At 41.8% G+C, this 27,165-nt stretch overlaps 1 protein-coding gene across 4 annotated transcripts; it reads left to right on the forward strand.

Annotated features, from left to right (window-relative positions):
• The first annotated feature begins 617 nt into the window (after window positions 1–617).
• Window positions 618–26,596, forward strand: TBPL1 (TATA-box binding protein like 1). 4 transcript variants are annotated; one of them, XM_043511004.1, is made up of 8 exons: window positions 658–829; window positions 3,637–3,744; window positions 10,429–10,618; window positions 12,031–12,113; window positions 17,749–17,812; window positions 21,365–21,468; window positions 21,568–21,662; window positions 26,070–26,596. In XM_043511004.1, exons 3-8 carry the CDS (start codon window positions 10,484–10,486, stop codon window positions 26,147–26,149), a joined length of 561 nt encoding a protein of 186 aa, XP_043366939.1. In that variant the 5' UTR covers window positions 658–829; window positions 3,637–3,744; window positions 10,429–10,483; the 3' UTR covers window positions 26,150–26,596. The 4 variants fall into 4 exon arrangements, 2 of the variants coding, with proteins under 2 accessions (XP_038252736.1, XP_043366939.1); XR_006279980.1 differs by lacking the exon at window positions 3,637–3,744 and having other exon boundaries at window positions 618–829; window positions 21,568–22,356; window positions 23,039–26,596; XR_005292135.2 differs by lacking the exon at window positions 3,637–3,744 and having other exon boundaries at window positions 618–829; window positions 21,568–21,745.
• Window positions 26,597–27,165: the final 569 nt, after the last annotated feature.

Consider the following 27,165-nt stretch of genomic DNA (forward strand, 5'->3'; position numbering starts at 1 on the left):
CTCTCTCATGTTACTTTGGTGTCAATCTAAACCAGATCTGGAAGTCAGAGAGACAGGGTGGGTGAGGTAATATATTTCATTGGACCAACTTCCGGTGAGAGACCAGCTTTTGAGCTTGACCTGATGAAGGGCTCTGAGTGGCTCAAAAGCTGGTCTCTCTCACCAACAGAAGTTGGTCCAATAAAAGATATTCCCTCACCCACCTTGTCTCTCTAATATCCTGGGACCAACAACGCAGCATACAAATTTGGAAATGACCCTGAAGTTAAAAGGGCAGTGGCAAACCCGTTGGACAAAACCACTTTGCAAAATACCTGGAACAAGCAAAGGCAGCGGGTGGCCAGGCTGGGACAGATGCAGCCCGCCAGACTATAACCCAGCTGGGGGGGAGCAAACAGCTGCACCCCAAGTGACTTGCACTGCATTGCCCTCGCAGGCTGCTGAGCAGCGCGTGGAGCCTGGGGGCTCGCCCGGGCCGCCACTAGCAACCCAGGGGCAGCTCAGGCCGCAGAAGGGGGTAAAGAGGCTCGAGCCCGCCCTGTCCCGAACCCCGCAGCGTCCCCACGCGCAGCCGGCTCTGGGCAGTTTAGCGCGACGGGAAGGGAGGAGGAGGAGAGAAAAACCGGAAGCGCGCGCACAGCGCGGCCCTCGTGGCACTTCCGCCGGCCGTTCTATCCGGAGCCGCCTCTATGGCCGCCGCGTTTTGCGATGTTTATTGTCGCGGGGACAGGGCCCGGGACCCGGAACAACAAAGAGCGAGAGCGACGGGGCGCGTAGCAACCGGGCCGCGCGCGGCGGAGCCGGGGACACTCAACCGCCGGCCCACGCGGTAACTGCAGCCGCCGCCGCCCACCCGCGGCGCTGGCCGGGGAGGGGAGGGCGCCGGGGGGCAGGGGCGCGGCGGGGGGCCGGGCAGGCAGGCAGGTGCGGGACGGGGGACCCGGTCGCTCCGAGACCCCTTCCCCGCCCCACAGTCTGGGCCCGATCCCGCAAGAGCGAGCGCTGAGCCGCCCGCGGCCTCTCTGTCGCCCCCCACCCTAATAAAGGCGCCTCTGGGCGCTGGCGCGGGGCTCGGGCTTCTCAGCCCCGTGGCGCTCCCGCCCCTGCTCTCGCCGACTGGTTCCTTCCTGGGCGGTGTGGGGCAGAGATCAGAGCAATGTGTGGGCCCTGCCCTCCCCTCCCCTCGTCCCAGCAGCTAGTGTGCTGCGGAAATAACGGTGTGTGCACAGGACGGTGTGTGTTCAAGCCCTTGGCCAACCTCCCCCCCGCCCTCTCCCTGTCCCTTTCCATGGGAAGGGGAAAGTGAGGAGGAGGAGAACGAGACAAGAACAGCCTCCATGGGAAACGCTGTTTCCTGGCAACCAGTAGAGACTCCTCAAGATGGCAAATACTTAACCAACCCTTCTTCCCCCCCGCCCCCCACTTCCCCCAAAGGATGATTTTTGTAAGTTCCTAAAATAACATTTGTTGGTTAGATTAACCCTGGGTGGTGGCATGTTAAATGAGATACAGAATCTATCCCAGGTGATCCGCGTTGTGAAATGGAAACTGTCAAATGATTTAGGCCTGAATGCTTTGTAGTTTAACAAAAGTTCAGTAAAAATCTAACATGCATGTTTCCATGAAAAGATTTTGGCTAAGTTTTTAAAAAACAAATCATTGCTAAAAACATTGTTTACTTTTGTCTATTTATGTTGTTCATTTGTGTTTTGTACTTCATTCAATTTGTTCCAAAACACGATCTAGTTAGTTTTATTTTTTGGTTCTGATGCAGCAGCATAATCCAACCTAGACGTTGCCGCAACTACTGCAAAGGAATGTTTAACACAACTTTTATAAAAGGCTTTCAAAGCTATTTTGTATATATTTAATGAAAATATTTCTATAAATATTAGGTTTTATAAAGCCTCCTTTCCCTCCAAAACCTAGAGTGGGGCTCTAAAGTGCCTGACAGTGTCCCTAAGAAGAATATCAATGGAACATGTTAACAATTTTGTGCTGCTAAGTAAGTGCTCCGTAAAAGGGAAAATTAACCTCCGAGCAAGTGGTCTCGGATGCAGTGAGTTTCCTAAAGTGTGAACCTGTAGAGAATCACCAGCTGAAAAGAGGAAATACACTGGACTCTCACTAGAACATGGGATTTGAGATCCATGTGCATTAATATGGGGGCCACGTTAAAATGAATTGCAATTACAGTAATTAAATTTGGGATCCATGGCTGCGACTACGTTATATGCGAATTCGCGCTATGTAGACGCGCATTCTAGTGCGGGTCCAGTGTACTTTCTTGACAGTGGATACAAGCAATAATAGTTATATGCAGCAGCACTTAAAGGCCTCAGTAGGAACCAATGCCCCTGTGTGGTAGGTGCTGTACAAATACACAGGCTTTGCCCTAAAAGCTTACAATCTATAAAAAACAAAAATCTAAATAAACACAACACACCAAACACAAGGGGGGGAAATGAGATACAGTGCAAACAAAATATTGCTTTAGGCATTATAATGGCCATCTTTGATCAGGGGGAAAAATTTTCCTCTGCCCAGTTTGACAGCCATATCACGTGATGGTTATGATATTGAGAGACAACATATCTATCATCTGGTATCCTAAGGTAAGGGTGGTACTTTCTTCCTGGCTGACTGACAGTCATCTAATTCGGAAACTAAGAGGAACCTCTGCATGACGACTCTCTCTCTCTCTCTCTCTCTGTGTGAGTGAGAGAGATTGAGATATACAGATTACATATACGTGCACAAAAACATACATCAGACCCAGCAGACAACCAATCAGGTGAAGGGAAAGGTTCATCCTCTTCTTCTAAAGTCTGTTTTTAGTGTTCAAGAAATTGGACTCTTAAATCCTCTCCCCACTGAGACTATAGAAGCATTACACAAGTGCTACTGGAAGTTCTAGGAGTAGGGCCCTACCAAATTCATGGTCTGTTTTGGTCAATATAATGGACGTAAGATTTTAAAAATCGTAAATTTCATGATTTCAGCTATTTAAATCTGAAATTTCACAGTGTTGTAATTGTAGGGGTCCTGACCCAAAAAGGAGTTGTGCAAAGTGTCACAAAGTTATTGTAGGGGGGGTTCCGGTACTGCTACTGTTACTTCTGCGCTGCTGCTGGTGGGGTGCTGCCTTCAGAGCAGTGTGCTTGGCCAACAGCTGTTGCCTTGAGGCCACCCAGCTCTGAAGTCAGCACTGAAGTAAGGGCGGGAAACCAGGACATGCCCCCCCCAAACCTCCCGCCTCCCCCAACAACCTTGTAACTTCCCTGTAACTCCCTTTCGGGTCTGGACCACCAATTTGAGAAGCGCTGGTCTCCCCCATGAAATCTGTATAGTATAGGGTAAAAGCATACAAAAGACCAGATTTCACAGGCGAGACCAGATTTCATGGTCTGACGCATTTTTCATGGCCGTGAATTTGGTAGGGCCCTACCTATGAGCTACGCAGCATTGGTGAGGGATTGATGTTTCCTAAGATTTGAGAGCTGCAAGCTTACTAGTTGGTTGGGAAGCTCTCTGCCCAGAGTAGCTTCCCAACTTTCTGCTACAGAGCTAGAGGTTTAGGGAGTTTATGTGGGTTTTTTTCTTGTGGCAAGCTAACCTTTCCTTTAAATAAAACAGACTATTGTGAAGTCAACATCTGCATCCCCCAAGGCTTACTGAGGTCAGGAATGTTTTCTGTTGAATTCAGACCATCAATTATGTTTTAAGGAACACCTCAGCATTTAGGTAAAATAGTGTCCAAGTAGAGCTTAAGTCTTTGTTTACAAAAGAAAGCAAACATAAAGCATTCTATTACAGCTTTATTTCTATCATACAAAATAAGTGTTGTAGTTTTAATCATTTCATCACATGGATGTTGATACAATAGAATGGCAGTACCACTATTAGCTAACAGCATATGAAGGCCCTAGTTCTGCAGTCAGAGCTGCATGGGTGAACTTTGCAACTACACAGTGGTCTTCCCACACAGATCCAATTGTGGGACTGAGGCCAAAGTGGTTTGCAGAGCAAGACTAGTATCTCCATAAAAGTAAGCGTATGCCATTAAGTCTTTCATTAAAAGACTCTGGTAACACCATAAACCATGAGTAGTTATTCCCTTACATCAGCTAATTCCCTCGCAGTACTTTATAGCATCAAGATTCAGATGCCGAAAGACCTTAAGGCTCATAATCAGTAAACCTATGACAGGTTCCATGTATTACAGACTGGTTTGAACTTTTATTAATTAATTGTTTCTAGCTATCTTAAGGTAGTAGCTTTATCAGTTAAAATGACATGTCAGGTTAAATATTATTTAAAATGTTTCTATGCATGTGCTACTAATATTTTAGGTTATTAAAAGTGAAAAACATAATATCGAATTTGCTTCCCCCCAGATAGGCTGTTTACCTTTGGCATTTTTCTAAGCTAGGACAATAAAAAGCACACTAACTAGTGCTTCTCAAGCACTGGCACAATGTTGCAATACTCTTTAAGTTGACAAAAAGAAAAGGAGTACTTGCGGCACCTTAGAGACTAACAAATTTATTTGAGCATAAGCTTTCATGAGCTACAGCTCACTTCATCGGATGCATTCATGAAGTGATCTGTAGCTCACAAAAGCTTATGCTCAAATAAATTTGTTAGTCTCTAAGGTGCCACAAATGCTCCTTTTCTTTTTGCGAATACAGACTAACACGGCTGCTACTCTGAAACCTTTAAGTTGACAGTATCTTTTTAATACTTTTAGGTCGGAAAGTTCATGAACAAAACTAATCAACAAAATCTAGTGGAGTCTAATAGGGTAGATTTAGGAATTTGGCCTGTTATTATAATAATAATAATTAATTAATAATAAATGCACAATTTATAAAGAACTGGAAACTTTTTCATTCTTGTCCCATTGCTTTACAAGTATAGTTCCTACATCTGAAGTGATAGTAGTGAGCCCTATAAATCTATTTGTTGAGTGATCTCAAAAAGTGCTTTACCAAAGGTACATAAGCACTTTTATCCTCCATTTTAAAGACAGAAAAGCTGAGGTACAGTGATTAAGTGATTTGCCCAAGGTCATATAGCAAATCAGTGGCAGAGTTAGAGTTAGATAGTAGAGGTGAATCATTGACTTCACTGGGGCCAGGATTTTACTCTATCGTGTCCTGCCCCATGTCAGTACCATGTTCACTGGACCATGCTGCCTTGCAAATATGTTATATATAATTTAAAGAACAGTTATATATAAACTCTGAATATATTTTTGCATCTTTCCTCTTGTTAATATTGTTGATTTGCCCTTTTGTTAAAAAGGAATAACCATGAAGCTGAATCTGTATTTCTATCTTGAAGGACGGTGGCCTACCACACTTCATTTCCCCGGAATCTTTTCATTGTTCTAAGTATAATGTTATACTGTACTAAAATGAATGTCTGAAGATTTTGTTTTAGATTTCCTCCTTTATCCAACTTCTTGGACTGTTACTAAGACAATGACAGCTCTCCCCCCCACGCTTTTTACACCACAAAAGGGAACTCCCTTGTTTTATTCAATGTCATTAGATCATGTAATGAAAGACGTTATTATTATGCATATGTAAGAAAGGGTGAACAAGAACTCCAACTATGAAATTCCTGTCTCTTGTGGCTTCATATTCTGAAAGAACACTAAAGTAATAATGTTTTGTATTAAATAGATTGTTCAACATGCTGTTGTTAATGAGGAAACTTAAATCAGTATTATACATCTGAAGTAGTTTACTGTGTAAACACTCAACATTGAAATATTAAATGTTCAAGTTTGTTTGTTTTTTCAACCAGTGGAAGGTGGTTTTAGTCTTTTACATTGAGCTCAGATATTGCTTGTATAACAAATGTCACTTTTTACCAAGTAACTGTCACAAGCTGTAGACTACAATTATAAAGTTATAGTTAAAATTCATTTTCAAATTTCCAGTTATGTGCTTTACATCATCTGAACTTTCAGATTATTACTGATGAAAATAGGTGCATTACTGTTACAATATAAAACTTCAGCTTGCCAAAATCTGCACATTTAAATTGTTCTTGATAATATTCTTGTGGATGAAATCACTCTGACTGGGCCCCACAGTATATTAGTGGTGTTACTGGTAATTTTCAGCTCCCACATTGAGCTTGTGGGATTGTTTGTTTTTGTGATCTCGCCACCTTGTATCCACTGTTCTTAACCACTTCTATTGTATAGCTGGCATTTATCTCTAAAAGATGGGTGTTTTGTGATAAAAAGTTGGAGGCATCTCCCAGGAAAGCAGTTATATTATTTAACAGCTGCTGTGGTGTGGTTAAGTAAGCATTATACTGTAATAGGCCATCAAAAACAGACATGATAGGGCATTAGGAAGCTTAGGGATATGTATAGTTCTCAGTAGAAAAATATTAGTTACCATTTTTCTTCTCCACATCCTATATCATCTTCTGTGCTTTCTCACTATTCTTTTGACTTCGCTTTGATTCTTTTACTCTCTCTCCTCTGCCTCCTTTTGCCTCTGTCTGACAAGCCAAGAGCTATGACATAATGTTTCAGATATGGAGCCAGCTGCAGAGTGAAATAGACAATGATCACACAGCAGCCAGTTCCATATGTAAAACACATCTGTATTTCAATGTGTCACTACTATATGATGGTTGCTGCTTCTCTTTTAGAAAAGAAGTACTTGTGGCACCTTAGAGACTAACAAATTTGTCTGAGCATAAGCTTTCGTGAGCTACAGCTCACTTCAGGTGCCACAAGTACTCCTTTTCTTTTTGCAGATACAGACTAACACAGCTGCTACTCTGAAACCTGCTTCTCTTTTGTTATCCAGCTGTAGTCCTCCATTCAAGGTGTGTCTGAGAAGACTATTGGTCAGAAGTTTGTGGCAGGGTGCCATGCGATAGGAGGCCAAGAATGCATGCCAAATTAACATTAAAAGTGCTTAGGTGAAAAGTTGATACTAACAATCTTGGTTTCCTTCTTGCTTATTTCTCATAAATATTTTGATCTTGCCTCTGTAGTTCATTTAGCAAGGGAATATATGTGATGGGCTTCTTTTGCATGTGGCAGTTTCTTGTCTCCTGGCCGCCTGCTTTTTTGATAACATGAATCAGTGTAGAGAATTTATCTTAAGGCTGACAGCTTTTCTTTCATTATACTCTTTGCTGTTTGTTGTGTTCATTCAGTATGGGGTGTTACTGGATTTTCAGCTAATGAATCAACAGTGTTTGATGTACTATGGCTAAGGCTTACAAGTCTGTCGAGGAGGTCACGGATTCCGTGATTTTTTCGTTACCGCCGCAACTTCAGGACTTGGGCTATCAGTCCCCGGTGGTGAGGCTCAGTCTGTCATCTCTGTGCTGGAAGGCTCCAGCTTCCATGAATTCTTGTTTATTGCCTGTGACCTGTATGTGACTTTTGCTAAAAATAACCTTGACAAAATCTTAACCTTAACTGTGTCCTCCATCTCTTGAGTTGTGGTCCACTTTAGCTTTTGAATCTTTCCTTGCCAAATTCTTGCCCATTTTGCCAGCCAGTAATTTTTCAAGGATTTTCCTAACAAGCAGCATTAAAATTTTTACTTTTCTATATTTTCTGGGAAAAAGTTACGAAAATAAATTGCAGTGCTTCAGTGAGACCCTTAGTGTGCGTCTACACTGCAGCTGGGGGCATGCTTCCCAGCCTTGATAGACAAAGATGTGCTAGCTCCACTCAAGCTAGCACACTGACTAGCAGTGCAGACTTTGTGACAGTGACTGTCACCCAAGCTCAGACACTCCTGATCTCCTGAGTCTGAGTTCAGTGGATAGCATGCTAAAAATAGCAGTGGAGACATCGTTGTGGCACTGGCTAGTCACCTGACCTTGGACCTGAAGGATTAGGCATGCCTAGGCTCAGGTGGTTAGCCGATGCCATAGTGGCAACACCGCAATTATTAGCAGGCTAGCTGAAGTGGAGCTAGCTCTTATCTGTCTACTGAGACTGGAAGGTATGGTCCCAAATACAGTGTAGATATACCCTTAGATATATATCTTCTCTCTTCCTTCCCCTGCCTCCTCTCTGCTTCAAAAAACAAAACTAAAAACACCCCCACAAAACCAAAGGAGCTGACTTTCCTATCCAGTTTTAGGGAGGAGGGTGTATGCTGGTAAAAATGACAAAAAACATCGAAGCTGTTATTACATAGTTCTATTTGAATTTTAATTGTTAGTGGCAATATTGTGTTGAAATAATTTGTTTTAAAAAAACAAATCTGAAGTGGGGAGTGAAAGTTCAGTGTATTACTAGTAGAGCACTTGAACTCAGGGATGTTTCAGAGTCAATTTATTTTAGTTGTGTTGATCTGATTTTTCACAAATGAGAAACTGAACAATCCTTAAGTATGACAGAAGTTGGTCTAATAAAAGATGTTATCTCACTCACATTATCCAATATGCCAGTATTTGGTGTTTGTAGGAGAGAAGAATTCTGAAGTAGTTTCTGGCATATAACTGGAACTACTTTTAACCATCAAATGGTGAAAGTTTCTTTTTATATTGTAGACCAGGGGTGGGCAAACTACGGCCCACGAACCACAGCCGGCCCATCCAACCATTTAATCTGGTCCTCAGCTCCCGCCAGGGAGTGGGGTCATGGGGTTGCCCCACTCCGGCCGGGGAGTAGGGTTGGGGGCTTGCTCTGCTCCACGCGGCTCCCAGGAAGCAGTCGGCATATCCCCCCTCCGGCTCCTATGTAGTACGCGGAGGTTTGGCCAGGCAGTTCTACGCGCTGCCCCATCCACAGGCGCTGCCCCCACAGCTCCCATTGGCTGTGGTTCCTGGCCAATGGGAGCTGCAGGGTTAGCGCCTGCGGACGGGGCAGTGCGCAGAGCCGCCTGGCCACACCTTGGAGCCGGAGGGGGGACTTGATTCTGGGAGCAGCTTGCAGTAAGTGGCAACTGGAGCCTACACCCCGAGCCCCTCCCCCCCGTGCCCCAATCTCCTGCCACAGCCCTATTTCCCCTCCCACCCTCTGTACCCCTCAATCCCAGCCCAGAGCCCCCTCTTGTACCCCAAGTCCCCCAGCCCCATCCCAGAGCCCGCACCCCCAGCCAGAGCCTTCATCCACGCCCCAGTGCCCCAATATCTTGCCCCATCCCTGATCCCCCTCCTGCCCTCTGAACCCATTGGTCCCAGCCCAGAGCACCCTCCTGCACCCCAAACCCCTATTGCGGCCACACCCCAGAACCCATTGGTCCCAGCCCGGAGTACCCTCCTGAACCCCAAACCCCTAATCCCAGCCCCACCCTAGCTGGAGCCCTCACACTCCTCCCCTGTACCCCAAACCTGTGTCCCAGCCCTGATCCCTCTCCCATCCTCCAAACCCCTCGGTCCCAGCCTGGAGCCCCCTCCTTCACCCCAAACCCCTCATTCCCAGCCCTTCTCAGTCCTCACCCCCCCCACACACACACACCCCAACCCGGAGCCTCCTCCTGCACCCTGAACTCCTCATTTCTGGTCCCACCCCAGAGCCCTCACCCCATTCCGCAACCCTACCCCCAATTTTGTGAGCATTCATGGCCCGCCGTACAATTTCCATACCCCGATGTGGTCCTCAGGCCAAAAAGTTTGCCCACCCATGTTGTAGTCTTACATTATACTGAAACACAATGTTAAGAATATAATAGAATGGCATAGTGTAAGCGAGTGCCTCTCCTCCGAGTTCATTCATAGCATTAACTATACACAGGAAAACTAATTTAAGGATAAAAAATACTTTTCAAAGTCAGTTTATTCTTTTAATGTATTCATGTTTTGTGCATATCTTACAGTTTCAAAGACAATGAGAAGGCTTATAGTTCCAAAGCATAAACTTTGGCAAATATTTGATCCTTATATTTGGAATTAAATTTCATCCGTGTAATCATCATTAACCAAAACAGTCAAGAGAAACAAATTTTTCCTTATGTTTAATTTTATCCTGCACTGACTTGAGGAAGGAATTGAGGAAAGATTATCATTTATAGGTGCTATAAAGCTTTTCCTTTGTTTCATAGAAATACTAATCCATCTTCATATTCAGCTTTTAAAAATATTTTTGTTGAATGAACAGCATAGTATAATTAAGGTATCTTATTCCTTTAATTTTTTTCCCAGTTTTATATCTAATTAGTTCTTTCATGACAATTTCTGACAATTATAAGTTGGTTTCACTGTATTGAAATATCAGTGTTAATAAGCAATAGGTTTCCTGTTTCCTGAGAGACAGGATGCAAAACTTCGTGGTTAACACAGACCATAAATGAGTTAGAATGGCATACAATTTATTCTTCAGTTCCAGATTCTAAAACTGTCTCAATTAAGGAACTAAGGTACATGAAAGGGATGGTTTTAGACAACTGTGTGACATAGTATTTTTAATTGTACCGTTTTCTTTTTCAGAATGTGATCTTCTTCATGATATGCTGGTGGGGAATCTGAGTTTTCAACCACCCCAATGGATGCAGACGGTGATGTTGCATTGGACATTTTAATCACAAATGTAGTATGTGTTTTTAGAACAAGATGTCATTTAAACTTGAGGAAGATTGCATTAGAGGGAGCAAATGTAATCTACAAGCGTGATGTTGGGGTAAGAAATTTAATGTATCTCAAATGCCAAACTAGACTAACTTTTATACATGTTTATCAAACTAGAGCTCTGTCAATATCCATATGTTGGATATAGTTGGTAGTGTGAATTCCAAATCAATGTAGCAGAACTGTGTTTAGAATGACTGGATTCTCATCTCTTTCACTTCTTCCAGTTTCTTTCTTGTTCAGGTTTGCCAGGCTTGTATCTGTTCTTGGATACAAATTTGAGGAGACAAATATTGCAGTACTTTGAAGCCATAAGAAATGTTGTGAAATTAAATCTATGCAGTTTGTTTCTGGTGCATTCTTGCCCAATATTAAAGTAAACAGGGAGAAAGTCTTGTTCATCTAGTCCATTGTTTCTCAAATTTTTTGATCCCAGGGACCAGCTTGCTGCCTTTCTATATTGTGTCAATGAAGTTTCAGGGACAGGCACAAGTCCATGGACTGGTCGTTGAGAAGATCTAGATCTAGATCCACTGATCTAGTCCATCTTCCTGTCCATGCAGGGTTAGTTGGGTTGGCGAGAAAAATACCCGTTCTGACATGCCAAAAATTTGGCTTGAATCTTATTTATTTATATAGCCCCCTATTGTAGATGTGCACATATCTGTGCAGGAATAAAGTAAGACTCAGATCACTGCCTTGAGAAACTTAATCTAATGTGTACAGCTAGCTCCAATGTATAGAGGAACACCTTGTTAGAAAGGTATTATACAATCTTGTGTTTATTAATTCTGGCATGGTCGAGCATGAGTGGTAGCAGGAAAGTGCCCAAGTGGTGATCAATGTTGAATGCTAGTCAAAGAACAAGTTTTGAGGTGGGATTTTGAAGCAAGATAGGGAGGTTGCTAGGTATACTGGAGTAGGGAAGCTATTCCAGGTATAAGTGATGGTGTGAAAGTATGGGCAGCTTCACAGGGTAGAGAAGGAGACAAACACAGTGAGAAATCAAGAGGGAATTAGCAGAAGAAGGATGCTTGGGGAAGCAAAAGAAAATGAGATCTGAAATGTAGACAAAGTGAAGTTGTGTAAAACTTTGCAGATGAGATCAAAGAGTTTGAATTTGTGCAGAAGGAGACAGTGGAAAGAATCAGAACAGTGATGTAGTCCTAGTGACAGGCAAAGATGATGATAGCACAATACTACCAGCCTTAAAAAAGTTTATTTAAATAATTTCTGTTCACTTGAGCCACCAGCCAGCCTGTTACTTTAATACTTGCTCATTGGCTAAGATACGTCAGATTTATTTTGCTCTTTTCAGGAGTTGATATTGATTTAACTTCGGAAGGCAAGGAAGGAAGTCCTCAAGGCTAAAATAGAATAAAAGGATTTTATTAGTATAACACTTGTTTTTTCTGTATCAGATCGCACATATACTAAAACCTATTTTTCTTCTAATTCTTTCAGAAAGTATTAATGAAGCTTAGGAAACCTAGGATTACGGCCACGATTTGGTCCTCAGGAAAAGTTATTTGCACAGGAGCCACAAGGTAAATTCCTTCTTTTGAAGGAGAGGGAAAAAATTGTTCCTGGATGAAACTCTTGTATACGACATTGGAAAATTCCACTTATTGTCATGAAATCTATTGCATATATCATTGGCAGTTCCGGTACAACTACCTATTATGAAGGTTGCATGACAGTTCCCATTATAAGAGCCTGTTTACAGTTGCTTATAATTTTGCCAAACTTTAACCCTTTGGGCAGAATTTTTTGTGCTGAATGTCTGCTTCAGGCTGAATTTTTTTGAAAATTTCAACTAAAACAGTTCAACCATTATTTCTGAGAATGACACTAGGGAAAAATACATTGTTTTACCCACATTTAAAAAAAAAAAAAAGAGAGTCTGGCAACCTTTTCTTTGAAATACTCTAGCATCTCCATGCTTTGGAGCAATGACTTGAAATTGGAGTGTGGAGAAGTGGGGTACTTTGTGTCAGGGAAGTATTCTTTGCTGTCCCTGTGAAAATCCATCCCAGTTTGGTCAAGTTCTAAACCCTGGGGGGGGGAAAAAATCTCCATTTGCACATTCTCAATAGAGCCTTTTTCAATTTTAGCAGCTACATTCCCTGAAGAGTTGGTCTCCACTTGGCATACTCCAGCTCAGAACTGAGCAGGACTTTCCCTGCAATTGCTGGGTTGCTGTGGGCTGTGCCAGGTCTGGGTCCTGGCACCTGAACTGGGAGCCTGTCTCTCTTGTGTTTTCCATGACCACCTGCAGCGTGGAGCAGGTTGCTGCATGGCTGCAACGCAGAGGGGACAAGGGACTAGATTGGGACAAAGAGTCAGAGGGAGGGTGGGAGGGAGAGTGGAACTGCAGGCTGGTGGAGGGGAGGGGTGGAATCTGGGTCTTGGGACAGGGAGGATAGACTGGCTGAAGAAGGGGACTGAAATGAAGCAGGGTTCTACAGACAACAGTCCCCTTCAATACACAACCCAGATTTATCCCCAGAGCAGGTCCATTCTGTGAACTGAATGAAGCAAGGGTCTTGTGGAAAACATAGTACTGATCGTGTAATTGAAGACTGTAACATAATACAGTGGTTCCCAGACTTTTTACTAAGGCAACCCATCAAATGCATTTTGTCTTTTTGGGGGACCTACCATTACCCCCTCACCTCCCTTTCTCAGCCCTCCAACTTCCTACTCCCCCCCTCCCTCCAGCCTCTTGCTCAGCTCCCTCTTGTTCCCTTGCTCTTGCTTTCCCTGCCTTGCCCCATCCTGCAGCCCCAGCTGGTCCCTCTCTCCCTCGGCTGGGCCGTGATCACTGATGATGATGGGCGTTCGCTCGTTACCAAGTATGATCATCTTCCATGGGAATTATGGATCCTCAAATGACTAATAAGGCCTGTCCTTGAATCACAAATTCTGTTACAATGAAGACAGATGTTTTTGGGCTCGGCAGGAGGCTGTTGACCATGACTGGAAGCCAGTCTCTCCTTCCTCCTGCGCCTCTCGTCTTCAGCTTGTCAGCGAGCAAGTTCAAACTGCAGGAGACCAGCATGTAGGACTTCACTCCATTTTAAGCGATCCTGGGCAAGTGTCTCCCAAGTATCAATGTCAATATTACACTTTTTTAGGTTGTCCTTCAGCAAGTCCTTATAACACTTCTGTTGTCCACCCACGTTACGGTACTCTTCTTTCAGCTGAGAGAACAGGACCTTTTTTGGGAGGCAATGATCTGGCATCCGGACAGTGTGACCAGGAATTGTTAACGGATGATCATTGCCTCGATACTGGTGGTCTTTGCCTCTTCTAGAACACTAATATTGGTGCTCCTGTCTTCCCCTTTGATCTTCAGAATCATACGCAGGCAGCATTGATGGTGCCTCTCAAGGACTTTCAAGTGGTGTCTATAGGTTGTCCAAGTTTCGGATCCATACAACAGTGTTGGGAGAATAACGGCTTGATTAAATAAGAAGCTTGGTGTCTGTTCGAATGTCGTGATTTTCAAAATCCCTGTGCCGTAAATGAAAAAAATCTACGCTGGCACAGCTCAGGTGATGTTGAATTTCTGCATCAATATTTGCCTTTGCTGAAAGATGACTTCCAAGGTAGAGGAAATGATCGACATTCTCCAGGGCCACTCCCTTGATTTTGATAGATGGAGCAGGTAATACCTCATTTGGAGAGGGCTGATAGAGCACTTTAGTCTTCTTGATATTAAGAGTGAAACCAAGACAAGAGTAAGCATCGGCAAACACATTCAAGATAGTTTGAAGATCTTTCTCAGAGTGGGCAAAGATTGCGTTGTCATCAGCATACTGAAGTTCCATAATAGATGTTATGGAAATCTTATTCTTGGCTTTCAGCCTGCTAAGCCTCAACAGCTTTCCATCCATTCTGTAAATGGATTTCAATGCCAGGTGTAAACTTCCCAGCAATTAGGTAAAGAATGATGGCAATAAAAACCGCAGACATGGTTGGAGCGATGATACAGCCCTGTTTGACTTCTATTTGTACTCTGAAAGATTCGCTTTGGTAGCCAGTGCTGCTCAGAACATCGCTTTCATGTTATCATGAAGCAATTTTAGGACATTAATGTATTTATCAGGACATCCAGTCTTAGAAAGTACAGTCCAGAGGGCACGGTGATTCACTGAATCAAAGGCTTTAGTTAGATCAATAAAAGCCATGTGCAGTGGTTGGTTTTGCTCCTGATACTTTTCTTGCAGCTGCTGTGCTGTGAAGATCATATCCACAGTTCCACGACATGGTCGAAACCACTCTGTGACTCTGGTAAAATTTCTTCTGACGGGCAGAAGGCGGGTTGCAAGGATCCACGCCAGAACTTTGCCTGCAATGGCTAGGAGGGAGATACCACAACAATTTCCACAATCCACTTTATCCCCTTTTTAAGAGGGTGACAATCAGGGAATCCCTCATTTCACTGGGCATCTCCTCCTTTATCCAGATTTTAAGGGTAAGCAGGTAAAGCTGCCAAATTAGCTCTGGTCCACCGTCTTTGAAGATTTCAGTGGGGATTCCATCTAGACCTGCTGCCTTGTTCTTCTTCATCTACTTGGTGGCATTGTGTACCTCATAAAAATTGGGAGGGTCTCAGAGCTCATCCCTAAATAGTCATTGAGGGATTTGCTCAAGGACTTCATCTGCAACCATTGAATTATAGTTAAGGAGATCTTCAAAACGTTCTTTCCAGTGAGAATTGATGGCTTCGTTGTCCTTCAGAAATGTGGTTCCGTCCTTAGAGTAAAGAGGATTCATACCATGATGAATTGGTCCATAAACAGCTTTGGTGGCACTAAAGAAACCACATGTATTGTGCATGTCCAAGAGATGTTGGAGTTCTTGTGCTTTCTCAGTCCACCATTTGTTCTTGAGTTCTTTGGTTTTATGTTGGACTTCCGGTCTCGCCTTGGGATGGGCTTCTCTCTTTGTATTATGATTTATGTCGTTCTGCCAAGCATGAAATTTCATTCTCTTCTCATTGATGAGTTGCTCAATTTCAGCATAATTATCGTCAAACCAGTCCTGAAGTTTTCTGGTTTGGTAGCCTATGGTTTCCTCACAGGCATTGATGATTACTGCTTTCAACTGGCTCCAGTGTTCCTCAGTTTCTTCTGGAAACTCTGATGGGAGCTTTTCTTCTAAGACTGCTTGGAGGTGGTCACGTTTAATAGAGTCCTTTAAATCTTGAACCTTCAACTTGCACCTGACCTGCTTCTTTCGCAGCCTCCATTTGGGAGCGATCTTTATTTTCATTTTGGATCAAATAAGGGTATGATCAGTCCAACAGTCATCAGCAGTTGTCATTGCTCTTGTGCGAAGTACATTACTACGATCTCGGGCACGAACTATGACGTAGTTGAGGAGATGCCAGTGCTTTGACCGTGGGTGTCTCCAAGATGTTTTGAACTTTTCCTTGTGTCAGAAAACAGTGTTCATAATAATAATTTCATGTTCAACACACTTGGTCAAGAGCAGAATTCCATTTGAATTGCTTTTGCCAACTCCTTCTTTCCCGATTGTTCCTTTCCACAGGTCTGAGTCTCATCCAACACTTGCATTGAAATCCCCCAGAAGGATGATCTTATCTTCTGTAGGGGTCTCCAATAAAATGGTTTCCAACTGAGAATAAAAATCTTCCTTTACATTCTCATTGTTGGTGCACAGGCGCTCGCAATAGTTGCCTGTTGATTTTTGGTGAGATTCAATCCGAGTGTCATAAACTGCTCATTGATGCCAATTGGTACCTCAGAGAGGCACCTTACGAGTTTGTTCTTTATAGCAAAGCCCACTTCATGAAATCGGGGTTCATCTATAGATTTTCCCTTCCAGAAGTAGGTGTATCCTCCTTTTTCCTCTCTCACCTGTCCTTCATCAGCTCTTCTCGTTTCGGACAAAGCAGCAATATCAATGTTAAACCGACTCAATTCACGAGCAATAATGGCTGTACGTTACTCTGGTCGGTCGCTGTTTGAATTGTCCATCAAGGGACGTATGTTCCAAGTCCCAAAGTTGAAAAGTTTCTTACGTTTTCGACGGCTGAGGTGGTGATCCTGCTGGATGCGGCTGTCCAACCAGGAAAAAACAGAGGCAAGACTATTTTTAGGGTACCTTTTCTAACCCCCCTCCGCATGTGGGGTGAGCAGAGTGGATTCGAAAAAGGACTGCTCAGTTGTGGGTGCAGCTGCAGAGATGCTCAACTCACCTCAGTCCTCAAGCAAGATGACTGTATCACACACCCACTGCCTGTGTGTCAATCTGTGAGCAGGAACATCCAGATTTCACTGTCCTGTTCCCATCACCACTCGCCGATTGCGACTGGACTTTTGACTTGTGCAATGTTTTCCCAAAAGCTGGAAGATGCCTGTGCGGGACTTCCTTTAAGATGGGGAGACTGGTGCACAACAATCACCACACTATCCTTGACAGATAGAGGACTTGAAATCAATGGCATGGACACCATGACGATTGGAGATTCTCTGTCTGCTGCAGCCTTCATCCACCTTCACAGCCATTGTAACATTACACAACAGTTTCACCTCCATTACACAACAGTTACACCTCCGTCTGCTCTGCTGTTAGGGACTTCTTGGATCATACTTTGTCTGGAACCTCGCCCTTGACAGTTCTGCATGGGTGACCATGACTCCAGGCAGCATCGCTCTCGGGGTCATTCAGACACGCAAGCCTTTCCATGACTATAAGGGTGCTGACTGTACAATCACACAATCACTACCAGGCTGCTGACTGTCCAATTCTGGCTTCAGCTGCTTCCTCCCTGCTGCTGCTGCCCAAATCCCTCTCACTACATTGCTGCCTTCCAGGGGAAGTGAGATTGCAGGTGGGGAGAGCACCTCTGGGCCACAAGTGACCCACCTAGATGCTTTCCAAGACTCACTGGTGGGTCAGGACCTGCTGTTTGGAAAACACTGTCATAATGCATATGCTCAAGGGGACTGATTTCATATGTACAGGCTATCTTAATGCTGGCACTTCTTCACTTGATTTTGTATTTTAATGTTCTTTTAATATAGTTTTTGGTGTGATTACATATGTAAGTATGTGAACGTGTGTATGTATACATCTTAAAATTTTAGTTTTATTGCAGTAACTATTTGTAAAGCTAGTCGCTTATCATCTCTCTCCTTTAAATTATAGTGAAGAAGAAGCTAAATTTGGTGCCAGACGATTAGCTCGTACTTTGCAGAAACTAGGTTTTCAGGTAATGATCCTTTTGATAATAACCTTCTCTTTTAGGGGTGAACAATAGTGTATGTATGTATTGTTATTGATAGGGAATAGCATGTTTGGACCTTTCAGAACTGATGGTCAGCAGAAGAGGTGCTATAAGAATTTCATAACCAGCATTTTCTCACTCAAATTCTCATTGTGTAGCAATGCAAGTTATCTGGATCTGATTTACCTAGATTTCAGTAAGGCATTTGATACCGTGCCACATGGGGAATTATTAGTTAAATTGGAGAAGATGGGGATCAATATGAACATCAAAAGGTGGATAAGGAATTGGTTAAAGGGGAGACTGCAACGGGTCCTACTGAAAGGCGAACTGTTAGGCTGGAGGGAGGTTACCAGTGGAGTTCCTCAGGGATCGGTTTTGGGACAAATCTTATTTAATCTTTTTATTACTGACCTTGGCACAAAAAGTGGGAGTGTGCTAATAAAGTTTGCAGATGATACAAAGCTGGGAGGTATTGCCAATTCGGAGAAGGATCGGGATATTATACAGGAGGATCTGGATGACCTTGTAAACTGGAGTAATAGTAATAGGATGAAATTTAATAGTGAGAAGTGTAAGGTTATGCATTTATTGATTAATAAGAATTTTAGTTATAAATTGGGGACGCATCAATTAGAAGTAACGGAAGAGGAGAAGGACCTTGGAGTATTGGTTGATCATAGGATGACTATGAGCTGCCAATGTGATATGGCTGTGAAAAAAGCTAATGCGGTTTTGGGATGCATCAGGAGAGGCATTTCCAGTAGGGATAAGGAGGTTTTAGTACCGTTATACAAGGCACTGGTGAGACCTCACCTAGAATACTGTGTGCAGTTCTGGTCTCCCATGTTTAAAAAGGATGAATTCAAGCTGGAGCAGGTACAGAGAAGGGCTACTAGGTTGATCCGAGGAATGGAAAACTTGTCTTATGAAAGGAGACTTAAGGAGCTTGGCTTGTTTAGCCTAACTAAAAGAAGGTTGAGGGGAGATATGATTGCTCTCTATAAATATATCAGAGGGATAAATACAGGAGAGGGAGAGGAATTATTCAGCTCAGCACCAATGTGGACACAAGAACAAATGGGTATAAACTGGCCACCAGGAAGTTTAGACTTGAAATCAGACGAAGGTTTTTAACCATCAGAGGAGTGAAGTTTTGGAATAGCCTTCCAAGGGAAGCAGTGGGGGCAAAAGATCTATCTGGTTTTAAGATTCTACTCGATAAGTTTATGGAGGAGATGGTATGATGGGATAATGGGATTTTGGTAAGTAATTGATCTTTAAATATTCAGGGTAAATAGGTCAAATCCCCTGAGATGGGATATTAGATGGATGGGATCTGAGTTACCCAGGAAAGAATTTTCTGCAGTATGTGGCTGGTGAATGTTGCCCATATGCTCAGGGTTTAGCTGATCGCCATATTTGGGGTCGGGAAGGAATTTTCCTCCAGGGCAGATTGGAGAGGTCCTGGAGGTTTTTCGCCTTCCTCTGTAGCATGGGGCATGGTTGACTTGAGGGAGGCTTCTCTGCTCCTTGAAGTCTTTAAACCATGATTTAAGGACTTCAACAGCTCAGACATGGGTGAGGTTTTTCATAGGAGTGGGTGGGTGAGATTCTGTGGCCTGCACTGTGCAGGAGGTCGGACTAGATGATCAGAATGGTCCCTTCTGACCTTAGTATCTATGAATCTTGCAATTGTATTTATTTTAGTGTATTTGGGGCTCTCACTTGGTAGTTCAGCACCATGCTTCCTTATCAGCTAATGAACAGAAATTTGTTTCAGGAGGTTGGGTAAATTAACCACCTGCATATATAAATATACAATATATAATGCCCTCCTTATACTCAAAATCTCTAAAAGGATTGCATTGAAGAAAAGTAGAAATTTGCCCCATCCATTTGTAAAATATTCTGAATGGCATAAATATGGTTGTCATACAAACAGACACATTTTCCCAATGGATCTTGTTTTAGGATAGTCATTATGGTAAACAATTCCTAACTGCTACAAGTTTGATTTTTTTTTTTAAATTAAACTAAAGCAAGTTGCTATAGTCTAGTTAGCCAGACTGCACTGCAACCAGGATTTACTCCTAAACTAGAACTTAAAAAGTGGAACTCCTCCTTGCCTGAGCTTGGATCAGTTGCATCTACCAGTAAGTTGCAAGGTCTGCTCCTGTAAATGACTTAGATGTGGCTGATAGAACCATTCAGTTTGGTGTTTGTTCCTTGAGCAGAAGGGCATATAATGACATTTTAGAACTATCATGCAAGCAATTGCTCTAATTTAATTAAATAAACCATACATTTACTATCAGGCAAGTAGCTAGACATCAGAGTGATGATATGAAAGTAAGAATGGCCTACTTCCAAGGTTGTTTAACATATAAAATGACCACCAAATTTTAGAGGTGGGCAACCAGCCCACAGCAACTCTTACTATCCTGAGTGCATTAAATCAAACTGAAAAACTGAGTGATGGGGCTATTAAATACTGGATATCATGTAAAAGTGAAAATGATGGAGCAGAATGTTAAATTAAGTCAGATGAAATGTATACCCTGGTAAAGCTTTAGTAATGGCTTTATAGGATAAAAACTGGTTCATTTAGGTGCAGAAACAGATTAATGTGGCCTAACTTTATTGTAAGAGTGAACGTTATAGGCAGAGCACATGTTGATGTCTAATTAATATTGCACAAGCATTTCCATTCTAAGGGGTCATTTTCATCTGCTTGTAATTTAACTGTTCAAACTGAAATTTGGTAGACTCATTCTCAGGCTGCAAATTATTTTTTTTTTAAGTTTGTGCAAAAATGGGTCTTCATTGGCCATGTCTGTGTTAACAGCTTCAGAAAATCTCCCACCATTGCATTGACTTTGCTGGTAATTCGCCACAAGCATTTTACCACCATATTGTAGCATTTTGTGGCTGTGGATAAAAGGCTATTGGAAGCCAGCAGTTTAGCTTTTTGTTTCAAAAAGAGAAAGGAAATGGCTTTCTGTGAACTAGCTACTGGAGAAAAAACAAACAAGCAGTTTTCTCTCATTTTCTTTTTTATTCTTAACTCTGGGAGCAATTGTTAAATAAAATAATGATAAGCTGTTAATATGAACTGATTATGTAACACCTTGGTGGGGTCTAGTGACACTACAAACCAAGCTTTCTTCATGTCATTCATTTTGGTGTTTCATGAATAATTTGGTTTAGTTAATTTTTAACTTATTTACACATGCTTAGTACAGTAATATAGACCATATATGTTCATTCTAAATGTAATTGAATCTACATGAGAAGGCAATTGTGTGTTTGGTTGGTTTTTTTTGCTAGACAAGTTATTGGATTACAAATATAGTTCAGAACTAAGTTAGGTATTTAAAAATCTACCCTAGTTCTGTTTGGATTCCTACTCTTATCAGCTTTGTGTTAAACACAAGGTTTTATTGATTGAAATAATCAAATTATTGTCAGAAGATATCTTTTTCATATCAGATATCATAACCTTTCTTATTCTTGTTCTCTTTCTCTCCCCAAAAGGTAATTTTCACAGATTTTAAGGTTGTCAATGTTTTAGCAGTATGCAACATGCCCTTTGAAATCAGATTGCCAGAATTTACGAAGAATAATAGACCTCATGCTAGGTAAGTAGGTCTTAAGAGAATTCTTATCTTTTTCTTCAGTGTATCAGCTTTTTATTAGCAAATATAGAAGTATCTTTGACAATCTTTTCTGTTTTCTAGTTATGAACCAGAGCTTCATCCTGCAGTGTGCTACAGAATAAAACCTCTCAGAGCTACCTTACAGATTTTTTCAACAGGAAGTATCACAGTAACGGGTACTTTATGATGCCAAAATAAATATTTAACTTACTTTTTTTCATGGGAATTCAGTTAGACTTTCAAAGCAACAGAGAGACAGGCATGTGAGATTTCATTTGTACTTAATGCTGCCAGATAATTTGTCTTTCAGTGAAAATACTTGAATAACTGTGGGAGAATGCAACAAAATACCTTTGTTTTATACACGTGGACGTAGTCAGTTTCTGGGGAGATGAGGCATATGAGGAAACTGAGCTAAATACCAGAGACTGAGAATATTTGCTTGTTTAATTACAAATTGTAAAACTTTAACCTTCCTTCTCATTTTTCTTCTGTTCAGTCCCATAAACTACTGCTGTTTAAGCAATAGTTACTATCGCAGGCATGCACCTTGAGACGAGAGAGGCACAGCCAGTATAACATGGCAACATCATCCTTTGACCAACAACTAGGAGGTGTTAGAGATTGCCCTATTTCAGGTTTTAGTTCTAGTCTGTCAAATGCTTGGGTAAACTTCCTCTTGCCCCTTTTGGATGGAAAAATTACACACAACCTTGGCTGGAAACTTAAAATGAAACAAACAATTAAAACAGTTGTGGGGAAACCTCTTCCTAGATACCAGACATCTAATGGATTTCCTCAGTGATTGGAACTTTTTTGTTGACTTTGGTCCTGAAATAAAATAAATGTATATGTATGTATATGTGTATTGTGACGGGGCAAGGCCAGATGGCTATAGAAACGTAGTGGGAGATAGATATATTAGCTCCAGGCTAAACAAATCCCTGGTACCATGTTAAGTGAAATGGAAGCTGCTCCAGGTCAATTAAGACACCTGGGACCAATTAAGTACTTTCCAGAAGGCAGGGAGAAGGCTAAGTTGATTGGGACACCTGACGCCAATCAGGGGCTGGCTGAAACTAGTTAAAAGCCTCCCAGTCAGTCAGGTGGGGGTGCATGTCGGGAGCTGTGGGAAGAAGTTGCGCTGTCGGAGAGGCTGAGTAATACACACCATATCAGGCACAAGGAAGGAGGCCCTGAGGAAGTGAGGGCTGCTGTGGGGGAAGTAGCCCAGGGAATTGTACATATCATGTTTCTAAAAGGTCAGCTACCATAGCTAATACTATTAGGGTCCCTGGGCTGGAGCCTGGAGTAGAGGGTGGGCCCAGGCTCCATCCCCTACCTTTGCCCCCTGTTTAATCACTGAGACTGTGCAAGGAAGGATAACTTCTCCTCACCTCCCTCGCTGGCTTATGATGAAAATGGCTCAGACTGTGACCCTTGTCTCTAGAGAAAGAAGGGTGACGTGGTGGGCCACAGTGAGCCTCTGAGGCTAGCGAAATCCGCCAGGAAACGCGAGACCCACGGAGGCAAGGACAGAGCTTTGTCACAGTACATATATCTTTTCTTGGAGGCTTTGTGCCACCTTTCCCACTCCCCTTTATTCCTACTCAGCATCCTCTGCCCCGTATCTCAAGAAGGACTTTACCATGTTTCCCAGATAAGCACAAACATCAGCTGAGAGCAAATACACCACCTGCTAAAATGGGGAAAAACATGAATAAAAAAGATTCAAAAACTGTGGGAAATTAAAATAGAACTCCAACACACATGATCTGGAATTAGCCCATGCTAAATTTCTGTTGATTGGAAATGACAGACAAGATCATGCTTAGGGACACTTGTATTCGGGACGGGGGGAGGATATGGGATCCTTACAAATACCTAACATTTTATACAATACATTTTTTTAACTGCAATAATTATAGCTAAAACCCACAAACATCCAAAATGGAAACCTACCAAAAATGTAAATGTTCCTGAAAGCTAATTTGAACTAGTGGCAGCCAAAGATAGAAGAAAAATTACTTTTCAAATAAATGAGAAGCTTGAATGTTCCCCAGAAATGCAGCCAACTTATTGAACTGTGATTTAACTATTTATATTTTGTAACTAAAAATCTCTATTAAAATTCAGGAGAAATACTTTTTTTTAAAAAATGACGTGTGTGGGGAGAGTTACAGGCTTGATGAAGAGAGAAAAAGAAATGAGGAAGCTGATGGCAGTGTCATCAACTCCAGCTTTCCTTCCCCTAAAATGCGTGTTAGGTTTCCTCAACTTCTGTGTCTCTCTCTCTCTCTCTCTCCCTGTGCTAACCTCCACAATCCTCTGTCTTGCTGTGGAGGTTCCCCTCCAGGTCTTCAACCTTGGGAGAATCACTACTATCCTTGCAAGACCCATGTACCTACTCATGCTCTTTCTGCTTTCCACAGCCTGCTGGATGTTACTGGGCGTTGCTCTCTAGAACTTATCATTTCTGTGGTAGCAGACAAATTGGAGGGAGGTGCAGTGCATTCAGTAGTGCCTGCCTGGAAAGCAGAGCATGTTGACTGATAGGCCTCGTATAATCCTCACAAGATTTGAAAATATGAGAAGGATCCTCTTCCTGGTCCATTTTCTTATTTTCATAAATGTACAAAAAAGCACTAAAATTATGTTTCCTGAAATTTGCATATAAATAGAATATACAATGATTTGTGATCTCTTTAAAGATCACTACATTAGGAAGAAACTTCTGAAGTCCTCTTCTCCTTCCTGGTGGAAACCATTAGTTCATTAAGTCTGGTATCCTGTCTCTGACAGTGGTCAATAGCTGGTGCTTTACAAGAAGGCAGAAAGCCCTCCCCAAATTCACACAACCAAACTGGCAGTGTTATCCATGAGGCAGAGAGGGACCACAGCAGTAATCAGTGTATGCCATGAAACATGTGACTTGGTTACCCTTGTCCTAGTTTTCATTTATACAAATTTTGTAAATGGTTTTTAAATTATGCAGGCCATTAAAAATCCAATTGTGATATTTGATACTGACTTTGAGAGGCAGTGAATTATATAAATTGTCTGAAATATTATTGTACTTATCTTTATTTTGCCTAAAAATACTGGCTTTTTTCATTGGGTGACCCAGAAGGCTTTATGGGTTGCAAAATTTTGAATAAATTAATGAATTCCTTTCTAACTCTTTTCTCTTCTGGGGTACGTAATCCTAGTTTTTCCATCTACATGATCCAAAATACCTTTAGGAAGGGATAAAGGGCAGGCATCATCTTAACTGAGAAAGTCCACAGACACAGTCTCAGGTCACCAAAAGTTGGCAGTACTATAAATGGGGGCATGCTAGCATTTGATACAATTTTAGTTGTATTTTCTGCATTTTCTACACTTTTTAAAAACACTGCTGCAAATTAGGCAGACCCTTTTTACTGAGCCTCCAAAGTAGTTTTCCTCAGAGGAAATCACAAGTTCACACACTATCAGTATGGATGAAAAGTTGACTATTTTGGTCAATACATCACTATACTCCAAGATTAATTTTGTCATTCTGCTCAGTCATTTCAACCTTCATAATTTGTTACACAGTGACTTAGTGCCACCAGCAGACACCACCGACTCACTCTCCATTTCTGTCTCCAAAGCAAAAGTAAATTAGTTTAGATCAGTGGTTCTTAACCTTTACTGCAGCCTGCATGCCTTTGGTTCTCAAAATATGTTCTCGCACCCCTTATAAAAAATCGTTGAAGTAGGTCAGTTCTTTAAACCTAGATATATTTTTGTTTGTATATTACAATAATTGTTAAAAAATGTATAATGTTAATAAACACATAGGTTTGATGAAACAAAGTAGTTGTACTTATGTGCCTGTGCTTAATTTGTGTTTTCGATGATTTACCTTCTAAAAAAATCTGGCATGTCTCGCACCCCCAGGGGGTGCGTGCACCCGAAGTTAAGAACCACTGGTTTAGATGATAATTTGAGGATTCTTCACGTTTGAGGAGATAACTGTTAGCCCAAAATCTGGTTGTGTCCTGAGATTGATGGCAGAGGTATTAAATAAGCCAAACTACAAAGTTACAGACCCATCAAGTTTTTGTTATACTGAACTATCGAATAACTATGAGACAGAAGTTAAAATCCATCACTTACAAATAGTTTCCTTGGTTAGCTCAATGAAATGAGAAATTGAAGTGGCCATCCTTTGCTGTGGGTATACAGGTTCTGAGGACAGTAGCAAATCAGAAAGCAAATGGTATGCTTTCTAACCCCATTCTTGCTGGGATTCTTCTATTCCAGTGTACTAGACAGTATATAATTTCTTATGAGATAAAAGTGACAGATGTAGAGTTATTATTTTCTAATCTAGTCGACAACCAGTTCAAATGTCATTACGGGCACTAGAAGTTGCATATTATTTTCTTCCTCTAAGTACTTAGTAGCTTTCTTGAATATGAAAAAAGTTGTGTCTACAGTATAAAGTTGTGCTAGCTAATATACTCTGAATGGTTTTTGAGGTACTGTTACATTCTTGCTTTTTTAATGCCCTGACTTTTTCTCCCTCTTCTCTCTATTTTTTTTAAACGTCTCAGGGCCAAACGTAAAGGCTGTTGCCAGTGCTGTGGAACAGATTTATCCATTCGTGTTTGAAAGCAGGAAAGAAATTTTATAATTCACCACTTAATGGTTAGGTTCCCTAACCAAGCACCTTTAAAGACTGCTGCACATTGGACTAAAAGCAAAAAATGGAAAACTGGACCAACAATAGCTGAGGAAATACAGACTCTTTTACTTGTTCATGGCCACAGTGTAAACTCCAGTCCCTTTGGATTTTATTTTGAACAGTGCTGTATTGTAAAAACGAAAGTTTACAAGATATGAAATTGCTGCTTTTAAAAAGACGTTCTATTTATTTTTGCAGTAATTTCTGTGTATTCATAAGCAAACCTGTCACGATGTGCACTACCTTTCAAACATTTTTTTAGTTTGAGCTTGTGTTTTATTTTGTGAATAGTCTTTTACATTTTTGTATGCTGAATATTGGGCACCAAAGAAGCTGTAAAAGTTATCTTTTTCACTTGATGAATGTGCACAAATAAAAATTTGGAAAATATCTCTCAATACCTGTTGTTATATTCCTTTCCCCTTTTTCTATTGCAATTAAAATTGTATAGTTGCAGATTAATTTGGAAACAATGTAAGTGTAGCCTTTTGCTGATATTTTTGTTCCTACTTGTAGTGTGTGGGTCTAAAGTAATATGCAGAGGGCTAGACTGAAATCAGTGGTAGTTGCATACGTGTATCAGAGGGTAGAATTTGGTTTGTTATACTCTTAGTTTTCAACTAAATGCCAGATTTTAACAGTTTTCTTGCTGTCGTGTTGAAGAGAATATGCTTCGAAGCATAATGGCCGATGAGCTTTCATCTTTTGGTGACGGAAAAAGCTTACATTCGAAGAAACCTCAGTAGAAAAAACAAGGAGCCCTTGTCTACTGGGTGGATGTGAAAAAGGAGCCTTCACATGGGCTTGTTCCTGGTGACTGACCATGAGGGAAAGATCATCTTCTTGGAGATGAAGTGAAGCAATGTAATTACCATGCTAAGCCAGTCCTAGGCTATTTCTGAAGGACTAACCAAGTCCTGTGTCATATTGGTACTGTATAATAGTATTATCCTGACAAGAACTGC

The sequence above is a fragment of the Dermochelys coriacea genome, chromosome 3 (genome assembly GCF_009764565.3).
Source record: "Dermochelys coriacea isolate rDerCor1 chromosome 3, rDerCor1.pri.v4, whole genome shotgun sequence".
In the NCBI taxonomy this organism is placed as follows: Eukaryota; Metazoa; Chordata; order Testudines; family Dermochelyidae; genus Dermochelys; species Dermochelys coriacea.